This window comes from Serinus canaria, chromosome 10, assembly GCF_022539315.1.
Source record: "Serinus canaria isolate serCan28SL12 chromosome 10, serCan2020, whole genome shotgun sequence".
Lineage (NCBI taxonomy): Eukaryota > Metazoa > Chordata > Aves > Passeriformes > Fringillidae > Serinus > Serinus canaria.
The window spans coordinates 2,211,588-2,224,729 of NC_066324.1; the positions used below are offsets into that span (position 1 = coordinate 2,211,588).

General features: G+C 42.4%; 2 protein-coding genes across 2 annotated transcripts in view; one reads left to right on the forward strand and one right to left on the reverse strand.

Annotated features, from left to right (window-relative positions):
- Positions 1 to 13,142, forward strand: part of RPL4 (ribosomal protein L4) — a 342,845-nt gene that overhangs the window by 27,334 nt on the left and 302,369 nt on the right. The gene's annotated exons all lie outside the window — the stretch shown is intronic.
- The window catches only part of MAP2K1 (mitogen-activated protein kinase kinase 1), a 33,080-nt gene that overhangs the window by 18,116 nt on the left and 1,822 nt on the right, over positions 1 to 13,142 (reverse strand). The window contains exon 2 of the mRNA XM_009090062.3: positions 1,192 to 1,402. Coding sequence (XP_009088310.1) covers positions 1,192 to 1,402 — 211 coding nt within the window. The remainder of the gene's footprint in view (positions 1 to 1,191; positions 1,403 to 13,142) is intronic.

A 13,142-nucleotide genomic window follows, 5' to 3' on the forward strand; every position in this document is an offset into this window, starting at 1 on the left:
ACACTGTTTATCCCATACAATACAAGTGTGTTCCATATGTGAAAGGAAAGATTATGGAAATGAAATTTTCCTTAATAAATGGAAGAAAAATCACAATTCAGCAAACATCTCAGTTGCATCAAATATTAATGAACTGGGTCAAAATGTCCTGTTAAACCCACAGCAGGTGAAAAAACAAAAATCAATTCAATTGATTCAGTTTGAGAAAACCTCAGTGATTTGTGCATTTTGTAATTCTCACATCTCAGAACTGGGCATTTTCCTTTGCTTCTCCCCAAACTGCCAGTGTCCTCAGCATAGATTATTCTTAGCACATGCACATTTTCCTTTAGTTTTGCTGAAGACAACGCTGTCCCCATCTTAAAAAGAAATACCTTAAAAAGAAAATTATTTTTATACTGTCTTTTAAAGAAGTCTTGAACTTCTGAATCAAAAAAAGGGAAGTTCCCAGTGTAGTAAAACAATGGGACCAGGGATGAGTGTTCTGTTCCCATGGATATTTACAGGAAGTGAAAGCTCCTCATGTAAACTAAATGAGAATTAAAACATCAAGCTATTTCAGTCACAAAAAAAAAATAAATCTCAGTTCTCTTGCAAACTAGGTCACAACTGCTTCAGGTTGTAAAGCATGAAAAATACTCTCAGAGAAGGAAAAATCCCTTCCTGCCCAGAAACTGCATCCCAGGATGGAACTACAGAACAGGAGATGCCACTGAACTCCGCTGCATTCCCTCATTCCCATTTTTTTGAGTTCTCTTCTTCTCCAGTCTCATCCAGAGCTCTTTTCTGCAGTGGGCCTGTGAAGGAAACTCTTAAGACAGGTGATACCTTTTCCATTCCTCTAAATTAACTGCCCAGAATACAGAATATTGCCACTTTTGTCTAATTGATAATTTCCAGTAATTTTTCAGGCCTCCTACTCCTGAGTGAGAGAGGAAAAAGAGGAACAAATGCCAATCCTTTCATTACTAACACGTGTGACACTGCTTCTGAAAAACTGGGATGCTCATGTAGGATGAGGAAGAGCAACATTTCCTACTGATGGACAGACATCCCTTTCTCTGAAAGCTGGCATTAAACAGTAATTTCTGTGTGTCAGCACCAATTATTTCTCTAAATAAACTCGCTGTATTTCAGAGACAACACCCTCTATAAACACCATCCCCAGGCTGTTCCTTCTGACCCCCTCACCTTTCTTGCCATGATGAGGCCAGAGGGTTTGTGAGACACTTTGAAGACCACACCACCATTGCCTGCTCCCAGCTCACTGATCTTCTCAAAGTCATCATCCTTCAGCTCCCCAACCTTCTGTTTCTGGGTGAGGAACGCCTCCAGGCGCTTCCGCTGCTGCTCATCCAGCTCCAGCTCCTCCAGCTTCTTCTGAAGGGCCTCCAGATTTGTCCTGCAGGGGAGAGAAGGGCAGGACTGAGCAGAGCTGTGAGGGGGACAGGGAGGAACAGAGGTCAGAGTGAAATCACTCCATTTCTGCACCTGCACACGTTGCTCAGAAGGACCCAACCTGCACAGTCACCCCTGTGAGATGTGGTGCTGCACCTCTGATTTAGGTAAACTGTGTTTGGCTTTTTTATCCCAGATAAAACAATGACAAACACAAGATACCCCATCTCTGAGGTCCTGCCCACATCCAGGCATGCTGAGTTTCACCACCTCCAGGAGTGGCTTCATGACTCTGCACTTCTGGTCAGAGAGAGCTCCTGAATCACAGCACTCCATGCTATTTTTAGTTGTGTGTTTTCAAGATTGTGGTGTAATTTCCTCCTCAGTTTGCCTAAATGTTTTATTGACTGATTTCCACAGCACTGTATAACCAACAATTCATTCACAAGTTTCTAATTTAGTTATCAGTAAAAAGTCATCAAGCCCAGCCCAACAGACCCAAAACAAAGTCACTGGAAATGTGAAAGTCTTTGGCCCAAGGGTTTTCAGCTTATGTTGATTTTTTTTAAGGACACATCTGCTGGAAACCTCATTTTAACAGGAGGATTCATGCTTTTAAGCAACACAAAATAGAAAACCAAAACTTTATGCAGGAGTTAAGTTTGGAACTTCAGACACAAGTTCAGTGTTCCAGGAACATTTTAACAACTTCAGTTCCTATGGAAATGCTTCATTCCAATATGACAACTTAAAGGCTCCTTTAAAATTTCCTGCTTCCAATTGCAACAAGAAGTTGCTGCAAGGGTAAATATTTAACAGCAAGAACCTGTTTTGCTTCACCAAATTTATGCAATGTTCCCAGGGAATACAGTGTTACTAGGATGAAGAATTTGAGGAAGATAATCTATTTCTTCAGAAGTATGAAAAACAGAACTACTTTCCATTAAAAAAAATTAAATTTCACCAATAATCAAAACTATTTCTATTCACAGCCAGTGAGGAGCTGGTCAGCTGAGAGGATACATGACTACTGCCACAACTGTCTCTATCTTACCTTAAAAATCAAGTTTCTGCACTAAAACAAAATTATTTTTGTACTATCTTTTAAAGAGAAACTCCATTTCTGTCCTCATACCGTATTTGGTATCTGTATAATCACACACCAATAATCCTGGAGTATCCCCACTGAAAAATCCCCCAGGTAGATAAACGTGGCTTACACGAACATCCAAGTTAATCTGTTTTACTGACTCTGTTTTAAAGAGGAATCACTAAGAAAGAAACACATTTGTTGAAATTCAGAAATGCATAACTGAATGATTAATCCCTGGATTATTTTTTCCCCATCAAATGTGCCCAGTGAAGCAAACAAATTGCAGGCTGAAATAAAAGTGAGGTGTGTCTTTCCTAGAACACAGCTGAACCAGCTCTTCCTACACCATGAGCACAGGAGAAAAGCCAAGGCAAAGTCAAGCACCCCTCACTTTCCTGCAATCCACTCCAAAACAATAAATGCTGGACACAAACTCCATGTTTTACCCTGGAAAATTACTGTAGTGAGAAGGCAGAACTCAAATCTTCATTAGAATTTACAGGTCTTGAGAAGAAACTTGCTGTCATTTTAAGGATTGCTGAATAAAGCAGGGTTGTCCATTTGGAATTAAAAAAAAAAAAACAACTAGAGAACAGAAACAGGATGCAACAAGGCTTTCCTTGCTGTGCTTTGAAGAAAGCAACTATTCAGTTTTTCTCTCAGGCAGAAGGGGGTTTTTGGCTTTGGAGACAACACAGAGATGCTTGAGCACATGACTTGGAGCAGACAGACTGCTGGTGTGAGGGAACAAACAACTGTCCTGCTGATGCTTTAGGAACAAAAACACTTGCTAGGATAGCACTTATCACATCTATTTAGTCTAATGTTTGTCTGGATAAAGCTATTTTTAAAATATAAGTTGCCTGCTTCAATCTAAACAAACTGGGCATTCACTTAAAACAGGCATTTCCTTGCTTGAAATTAGGAATTATTGCTGGGGTCCCTGCTTGGATACAAGTCAAGAGGTTCCAAAGGCTCTCCCAGCTGGGAAAGTATTGATCTCATGAATTTCAGCACCTCAGGTTTCCCCACCAGGTGTGACCACCAGTAAAATCACCAGAATGTTCTAAGCTCTAATTTCATTACTTGCAGTGATGAGCAATGAAGCTCTCAGATTTTCAGGACCAATTCTCTGTAAAGTGAATTAATCTGAAAGATATGAACCCAACAAATGCACTGACAAAATCACTGCTCAGAGTGTAACTACCAACATCTCCAGTTACCTTTATGAAAAGAACAGAACTATAATAACTGAATGTCAGGCATCAGGAAAGAATTGAGGTTTTTTTTATTCTGGTTCTTTGCTCGAAGGACTGAACATTAATCAATTTAACATGCAGATAGGTAAATAGAAGGTGTATTTTTGTCATCTAAATTGGTGGTGTAACCTACTCAGAGTGTTTCCAAGAGGCAGGACTTTGGAAGTTTCAGTTTTTAACTCCAACTCCCCTGACTGCTAGCTGGGACTGTCACCTGGCCCCTCACAGCAAGTTCCAAAGCACAGAGAAACAGGGGGAAAAGTAAATCATTACCCAGGAAGTTTTACAAACTGAATGAAACCAGCACATCCAGAATACAGAGGATAGAATATTTTAGACAGTTCATCACCAGGCACCACAAAAATGTTCAGGAACTTTGGCAGCTAAAATAGCAACATGCTACTGTGCAACTGTCTGCCTCCAGAAAGAGCACTGGGAGTCACTTAATCTTGTATAAAACTTTTATTCAGAGACAAAGATTCCTATTAAAATTCATCCCCATTACCTGCTGCAGTCCTGGGGTTGTGTTTTTCACTGTCAAGGCACCATGGCTTTGCCAGGGATCCATCAAAGCAGGAAATCATCAAATCAGCTCAGGGCTCCACGGTGCCAAGCCTGACTCTGAAGCAAGAGGTGATCATTTCATTTATTGCTGGCAGTCTGGGAGCCAAGCACACTCTAAACTGCACCAGGGATGGGATCCAGCTCTCCCAGGGTGATCCTTGGGATGAAGCCACGGGGAGGTCAGAGCTGCTTCCTCCATTTGGGAAGGAGACAGAGGAATCCCACAGAACACCAGCAGTAAACACCTTCCTGCTCTGCTGGCAGAAGGAGAAACACCCTGCACAGCCAGCAGACAGAACCTCTGCACTCAGTGCTGTGTCCTCACAATTATTGTGAGATCTCTCCCTCCCTGACCAAATGGAAAGTTCAAAAAATATACACACTCAGGGCAAGTTTTTGGGAAAGCTGATTGTTTCTTCCTGTCTCCCAAGGGCAGCATGAGGTACCAGGTGCCCTAGAGGAGGAATTCTCTGCACCCACATTTGACCAGGGAGGATCTTTCCTATTAGCTCCCATTGCTTCTTCCTTTCTGGGCTCAAGGAAGTGTTCTGACAGTGCAGCATCCCCCCGTGGCACTTCTGTGACCTCCCGAGATGGAAGAGAATGCAGCAAGAACCAAAGCTGTGTTTCCTACTGCAGGCTGGGCAGGGAGGAGCCACAGACTGTGCAGTGAGAGCACTCAGCACCCAGAGATGCACAGAAGGCAAGGGGAGATTCTCAGCTCCTGGCTTTGGGAACAGCCACCTCAGCACTGAGGAAAGCACTCCTGGAGGAGATGCATGAACATTTCAGAACACACTTGTTCTCCTGGAAGCAGTAACAGGAAGAGAAGTGCTGCTTGTAGGCTGCTAGCACATAATGGCATAACAAAATCCAGAAAATAAGTCCTTAATTAATACTAGTACTCCAAATCCCTGGGAGCTTTTTTTTTCAATTCATGTTAGTGCTAAGTTAATCATACACTCAACCCTAAAGGCTACAGTAAAGCTGTTACTCAACTCCAAAGCCTGCTTCAGAGAGAGAAGAAAAAAAATGTGGCAGGGGAAGAAGGAAAAAAATCTGAGAGCCTTTACCAGTAATTTGTCAAATATCTGTTCAAAGGCATTACTATCAGTGCTGCAGGCTGAACAATTAGCATGAGTGAAAGCGTCAAGAAGCACTTTCACTTTCAGATCTCCTGTCGCATGAGGATACAAAGCTTGGGGGTTGTTTTCCAGAACAGTGACATTAATGCTTTCCCCAAGCCCACACAACTGTCAGTTTGGAGAAGAAAGTAGGCAGTTCACTACATAATTTCCATGAACAACCTCAATCAGGGAGCTGAAATTAAGTGTTAGGAACATGAAGACATTCTGTGGTTTTGAGAAGACAGACTACTATGTTGTGTGACTCTGCCAAACCCGGGCAACAAGACAAACTCTTATTAATCTTTTCCTTTAGCAAAGAGCAGTTCACAGAATAACATGGAAGATAAATGTAATTCCAGAAGTCCTCCAGCTTAGATCACAGGTGTCTGTCTGGGTTAACTCCAGTGCAGCCTCATAAAACTTGCAGTCAGAGCATCAACTAAAAAAAATCCAAATTCCCTATAAATGCAAGGAGTCTGCTTTGGAAAAATACACTGGTTTTCAACCCTCGTTGATTTTCAATCCTTGCAATGTGTTAGAGGATCTTAAAAATTTTCCTTTGTACTTAGGTGGGATTTGTAGGTGAATTTATCATCTGAACATCACAGATTGGCTCCTTAAAGCTCATCTTGTCCCATCCCTGCCATGGCAGGGACACCTTCCACTGTGCCAGGCTGCTCCAAGCCCTGCCCAGCCTGGCCTTGGGCATTCCAGGGATCCAGGGGCAGCCCCAGCTGCTCTGGGTACCCTGTGCCAGGGCCTGCCCACTCTCACAGGGAAGGATTTTTCCCTAATATCTAAAATTCCATCCACTTCCACATCACAGTGACACTGCATGGCATAGAGTGAGGTTTAATACTGCCAGAAAAAAATAAGGAGGCAGAGATTTGATTAAAAACTATTTCTCAGTAAAAGGCATGCAAAACAAAACCATTAGAAAAGCACTGCTCTGTCCAGAAGAGTATCCTGCTAGCCCTAATTTAATGTAAATTCTCATCTTCTAAGGCTGAAAGGCATGAGTTTTAAAGAAGAAAGCAGACACAACTTCAAATCTCCTGTTGAGTCTCCAACCAAGTGGACAGCTGAACTTTCAAATCTCCCTCTAGGCTGGGAATCTTTGCTTTAAGCCTCTTCCTCTTTCTCTGGAGCTCACCATCATCCCATTCTCCTCCCCCGAGCCCAAGCCCATCACCCAGCACGTGTGGGCTGAAAGCAGAGCCCAGAAGAGGCACAGAGGGTCCAGACTGGAGCCCTGGGTGCCTCTTCCCACCAGGGTTTCTGCAGCTGGTCCCATCTCCTGGGGTTCCAGCCCCTCATCCTGAGTGGCAGCAGGAGCTGCTGGCTCAGGGACCCCTTTGGCATTTGAGCTCTCTAACCAATGCCACAGAGAGGGAGTTTGGGGTTTTTTCTGAGTTAGGAGCCTTCCTCAGGACTTACCATTGCATTCAAGATTTGCCCTGAATCAACTCTGTAATCTCAGGTTAAGAAATTCTACAGCCAAATCTTTGGAAATCCAAGCTCTCCATCTCCCGTTCATGTCTCTGCATGATTTTTCCCAGCCAACACTACATTATATTATCAGAATAAAGGAACCACAGGGTAATTAAAACTTCCTTATGGACAGAAAAATGACCTTATTGATAGGATATTTAAAGCACAACACAGAGGATACACAGAATTATAAATTCTGATCATCAGCTGACACATATATTTACCCGAGGCCTGCACTGCCATTGTTTTATGTCTCTGAATTAGGAGTTAAATAAAATGACAAAACCAAAGGATGAGCACAGCAATAGTTACAGTAACAGTATCTTCCCAACTCTCCCATGTGGCAGCTACACTGCCTTTGAGGGCCACTACAATAATAAAAAAGATGAAGTTACAGGATCAGTTTTCAAGGCCCCTGAATTAGGCCAGGATTAGAACTGAGACTCCTCTGTGCAAGGGCTGAGCCTGGAGCACAGCAGGACAAACTCCATCCAGAGCCACAGAGACCACACCAGGGAGCAGGAAAAGAAACTGCCTGAAAACAGACCAAAACCCCATAACTAGGATTCTGAGAAAGCCAGGATTGGAAGGTGTGCCTGTATTTCAGATGGATGGATTGCATAACACTGAACATTTGTCAGCACAGCCATTTAGCAAAAGAAATTAATAACTTTTACCTAATATATGAATGGAGTGTACCAATATATACAGAAATATTCACGTATCTATATCCAAAGAGAACTTTTTTTTTTTTCCCAAAAGAATGTGATCTGCAATCTGCTGACTCATCTTCCCACCACTCTGAAAAAAAGTTCTGGAAAAGCACAGAACAATGCTGAGTTGTACAAAACCCTGCAAGAAAGGGGGAAGAGCTGCCAGGAACTTTCAAGGGTCTGTTATAAAAACCCATAAGGAGGTTTTAAAAAACATTCTTGTTCATCCAAAGAATCCCACACTGTTGGAATATCTCCATCCTGGTGCTCAGGATGCAAAGGAAAACAATCTGCTTTTTTTTTGTATCCCTTGTTATGGACTCCACCTGATGGATGAGGCTGGATCCAGGTGGAAATCCCATCCTGAGGTGTCAGCAGGGAGGAGTTCTGCTGGAATCCACCTTCCTCCTGCCCAGACAGGACTCAGGATGACAAAGGCTCCTCCAAGAGCCTTTGCCAAGAGATGCTGAGCACTGAATGAGCCTTGCCCAGGTGTGCCCCTGCACTTCTGCTCCAAAGTGTAACCACGATTTTGTCTGAGTAATGCTGAGCACGTATCAAAGCAGGAATCATCTGAGTACTAACTTCTAGGGACAAAAGTGATTAGAAAAAGAAATACACTGCTTCCTCAAAATAAAAAAATAAAATTAAAATTAAGATGTTTTTGGAAGAAAGAACACAATTCCCCAAAAATTCACTTTTGCCAGCTAACATTTCTGCCTCCAAGAGACATTCTTGTGTTTTGGCAGTGGAATTTGCACACTTTCTACAGCCCCAGGGCAATGGTGGGAGAACAAATGCAGCTGTGAAAAAGGTAACACAGGCAAAAAGGGGGAGGAGCTTTTTTACTGGAAAATTTAGAAGTCAGTAATTGAAAGGGAACGAACTACCTAAAGGTGACATGGAAAGGTTTATCAGACCTCATAGAAAATTCCTTCCTCAACTCATTTCAGAATGTTTTTCCTGTTTACAATAAAATACACTAAAAAAATCCACTCTAAAAAGTGGCTGGTGGATTTCCTGCCTCATGTAAATTCCCCACAATTTTAATGTTTGGTTTTTTTTTAAGTTAGTGCTAACTCAAAACCTCTTTTCCCAGGTTAACAGCAGCAGTACTGTTGTTACACCAATAAATAATTCAGCTGCATGTTGGCTTTACCCAAACCCTCTCAATCCCTTTTTCTTGCTGTGAGACAACACTGGAAGGTCTGGCAGGAGATTTGTTCCTCTTGAGACAGAGACCTGAGCCTACTCCACTAAAATCTGTGCTCCTCAGGAATTGCTGCAATTTCTGAATTCCAGCATCTCCCTGTGCTCTGTCACTCATCCTGCCAAGGCAGGAGGTGATGGTCTCATTCTGCCCCAAGGCTCTCATTCCCATTTACAAATTAAACCCCATTTTCAGTGGGATTATTTCCCTGGCTAAGCTGACCCTGTGGCTACCCCAGGGCTGGTGGGCAGAGTTCTGAGGGCTCCTCTGGAGGGTTCTGAGCTCTCAGCCAGGAGAGGAGAGACTCTGCAGAAGGAGCAGGATCTTGCACAAGCTGTGTTGTGAAATCACACCTCTGTGCCCTCTGCAGCCTCCCTGTAAGGACAAGAAAAGCAGCTGGATCCAGAGCACAGCTTCCCTCACCACTTATCCTCCTCACATTTCCTCAGCAACCATTATTTTTACACCTAGTTTTTAACTCCCCTAAACCAACTGAAGCTTTTTAAGCTCATACAAACTAAAGTATTCCTCCATTACCTTCATTGTACTTAAACCTGACTGTCAGAACATAACAAGACAGTATTAAATGTCTTAAAATCTTTCCTATACCCATAATTGTCAACAAAAAGCTGCCTACAGCCAGCAAGAGCTGCACAGGTCAGTGTGCCCCTTAATTCATTAATTTCTGTGCTACTGGTGTACACTTAGTCAGATTTTTTTTCAGCACAAGCCCATGAGGTGCTGCAGGCTCTGACTTTTCATTATTTTATTATACCAGATCACATGTTCTATTAATGTACTTAAGTAACATTAAAAAGGTATTTCTAATTCAGTGAAGGACAATGCCAGGCTCAAGCACATTAAAAGAGAAAGCTGTGTATGAGTATATTTTAATTTAAAATGCACTCTCTTATATCCCATGTATTTGGAAGTTTAATTAATCCTTCATTAGTAGGGGATTTAAAAAAAGGTTTCTCTCTCTTTTTTTTCTATTTTAATATTTAAAAGCTTGCAGTAATTCTACATGTATGTTGAATGCAACTGTAATCCAACCAGATCAGTCATAAAATTCCAGGGTCTAATCTTCCAGAACACTGCACATAGGCAAAAAAGCTCCCCTGACATCCAAGGAATTCCAACGGGAAAAAAAGCCCAAAGAAAAAATCCCCCCAGGAAGCAAGGCAGAAATGACCCTGTCAGCATTAAAGTGAACAACTCTGTGAAAACCTTCCCTTCCTTTTATCTAATCTCACATCCAAGAAACTGATAAAAAACCTACTCCATGGAGGACAAATCCTCTTGGAACAGGATTCACTGGGAAAGAGCCCACAATAGGAACTTAAAGCCCTAAAACCCAAACCCCATTTCTCTGATGGGACACAGCCTGCCCCTCTACTCCTCAAAAACCCAAACTGAAGCTCCCTTGAGGAAGACACTGAAAAACACAAAAATGGCAGGAAGCACAATAAGTAAGCAACTGTTTACTTTGCAATTTGTAATATATACTAAAGTGCAAGCCAGTTCTGCACAATCCCCAAACTTTTCTTTGCCAAGCGACCACAGGGAGTTGCAGCAGCCATTCAGGGACCTCCTTAAATGCAATTTAACCAGAATAAACAGCAGCAATAAGAAAAGGCTGATTAATTAATGCTCAAACTATGACTGGAATTTGCAGTCACCCACTTTTACAAAATTACTCTCTGGCTTGAACAGCTCTAAGGCACAGATTTGTTATAATTAAAGCTTTAAAAAGAGAAAACCCTGAAAAACCACATTGTTCTGGATAACTTGGTTCTACTCACAGTTTGCTTTGGATTTCCTTTCTTTTTTTACAAAGAAATACAGTTCCTAATGTGGTAAAGACCTATGGACAGCATCTCAAATCCCTCTCAAGGGCCCATTTCTTTTCAGCACATCAGAGAAGATGCAAATTCTGTTGTCTACTTTTTTTTGCTCATTTTTATCTAATTAAACACAAACTCCCTATTGCAGCTGATACTTCACATCTGAGATTTGCAGAGGTCACAGCTCAGGCTTGATTTGGGAGACACCAGTTGTTGCTAAAACACATGCACAGTTAGATTTTGAAAAAAAAATACACTTCAATCCCATCGTGTCAAAGCTCATAAAATACATAAAAGTCAGTGGCACTCAATTTTTAAAAAGAATTGTTGTTAATGCCAGGCACTTTTGGAAGGTTCATATTTTAACACCAGAGCTGGGAAAGTTGTTTGGATTTACTGAGACTAGGTAAAAAGTCAGGTTTCAGAGCAGTTTGTTTGACCCTTCTCTTTGATTTTTTTTTTTTTTAAATTTCAAAGATTCAATTAAAGAACTTCATGAAGCATCTTTCTTTCCATGTGAACAAAAAACTTATTTTAACACGGAAAGTGGCATTATCTCAAAACTTTCTTTTTTTTCCTACTTCAGGTTCTGAGGCTGGGCTGGCTTCAGAGAAACAAAAATTGGTTGAAAACTGTCAGATAGTGAAAGCAAAAGAGAGTTAGAAGTGTGAAAGGAACATAAATCCATAAACTGGAGATTTGTTCTTGGTTCTTTTGGCTATTAAGACACTAAACATTCAGCCAGAACAGTTTTCCTCCAATTAATTTTCATTCAGGTTTGCTCGGTTGGGTTTTTTTTCCTTTCCCTGCAGAAGCTTTGCACAATTATATCTGTGCAGCTCCGAGGAATGATATTAAATCTGCAGCTGGCCAGTGTCATCTGGGTTTCAGCCTGAGGAGCTGAGGCAGCTCAGAGCAGCAGGAAGGTTCAGCCCTCGCCGTGCAACTGCGGCTCCACGGGAAGTGTCAAAAGCAGAAGTGAAGCTCAGGGCACAGGAAAACCTCTCATGAAGTTGTCTCTATCGTCCCACTGGGCAGAGCCAGGGATTAGGAAGGCCCTCGAGAAAAATTATTGGTACAGGATGTTGTGGTTAAGTAATAGCTACAAGTAACAAAACCTGCTGTCGGAGAGAAACATTGTGAAATTTTCATTTAAATATTTGGGATGCACGTATTTAAATTCTAAGTGTGCTAACTCCCCTTTATACTGCCTTGTCAGGAAAAAAGAGGGATAAAAAAGAGAAAAGGAAAGGAAAAGAGGAAAGAGCCAGGCACATGAGACCCAGGCCTCCTGCATTCTCCTAAAACCCCACACCACGTGCTATAATAAGCTTTCCCTTGCTCCAGTCAATGAGCTCCCATCACCAAATAAGGATGAAGACAGACAGAGGACAGGACACAAATGCAAAGCAGGACATCCTGAATCATCCAGCCCCTTCTTTCATTTCCTCCCTTTCCCCTTCCTTTCTGCCAGGAAGTCACGGTGTCAGAAGTGCTCATTCCTAAAAGCATTAATGAGTTACAGAACCTTCCCCCGTGACAGAGAGAAAGCCTCGGAATTCCAGCACGCAGCTCCTCAGGCCCTGCACATCCGTTTGGGCTGGTGCCAAAATCGCCTTTGGGCCTGAAGAACTTCCTCCCCTTCCCTGGGGATGCTGGGGTCCTTGGGGCACTCACAGACAGGAATTCCATCGCCTCGATCGGAATCTGCCTTCTTGCCCTGCCAAGTCCTCGAGCTCCTTTGGTGCTTTGCCATGTCTGAGGAGCAGGGAGGCGTTTGGAGAGGGACAGGTTTGTGTATGTAACCAGTAACCAGAGCCTCACATTGCCAAAATTCCAGGAGGGCAGGCTCGGGGCTTTAGGAAGTGTTAATATGGCAGTGCAGGGATGCAGGGCATGCACAGCAGCCTCACAAACACCTGACTGAGGAATTCAGGCAGTGACCAAAGGGGGAAAAAACCCAGAGCAGGCTCGGGGAGGAAAATAAACAACCTTACAGATTAAGGAAATGAAAAACAAAACTGTTTTCAAGTCAATTCCAAAAACATTTTTAAATTCTGATGCAACTGTTCTTTGCTATTTGAAATCTTTCACAACGAGGGCTTAAAATTAGCAGGATGAGGGGATATTTCCACCATTAATTAATCCTGCCTGTATATAGGACAGCTGGCTGCTGAATTTACTTTCACTAAGCTACTTCTTTTAAAAATACGGGACACCTCTAAGCCTGGCAAAAGCTGGGTATAAGGTCCTGTGTGTGACACAGATCACAAGTCTGGGGACACACACACAAACCCCGGCCAAATCAACACACGGAGCAGAAAATGAAGCAAGGCAGTTCATCAGTGCAGAAAAGACCCAGCACTCCCAGGAGTCTCCAAAGGCTTCCAACAAGTAAATGAGTACCATACATGTAAAAGCAATTCAAAATTAAAGACATTTC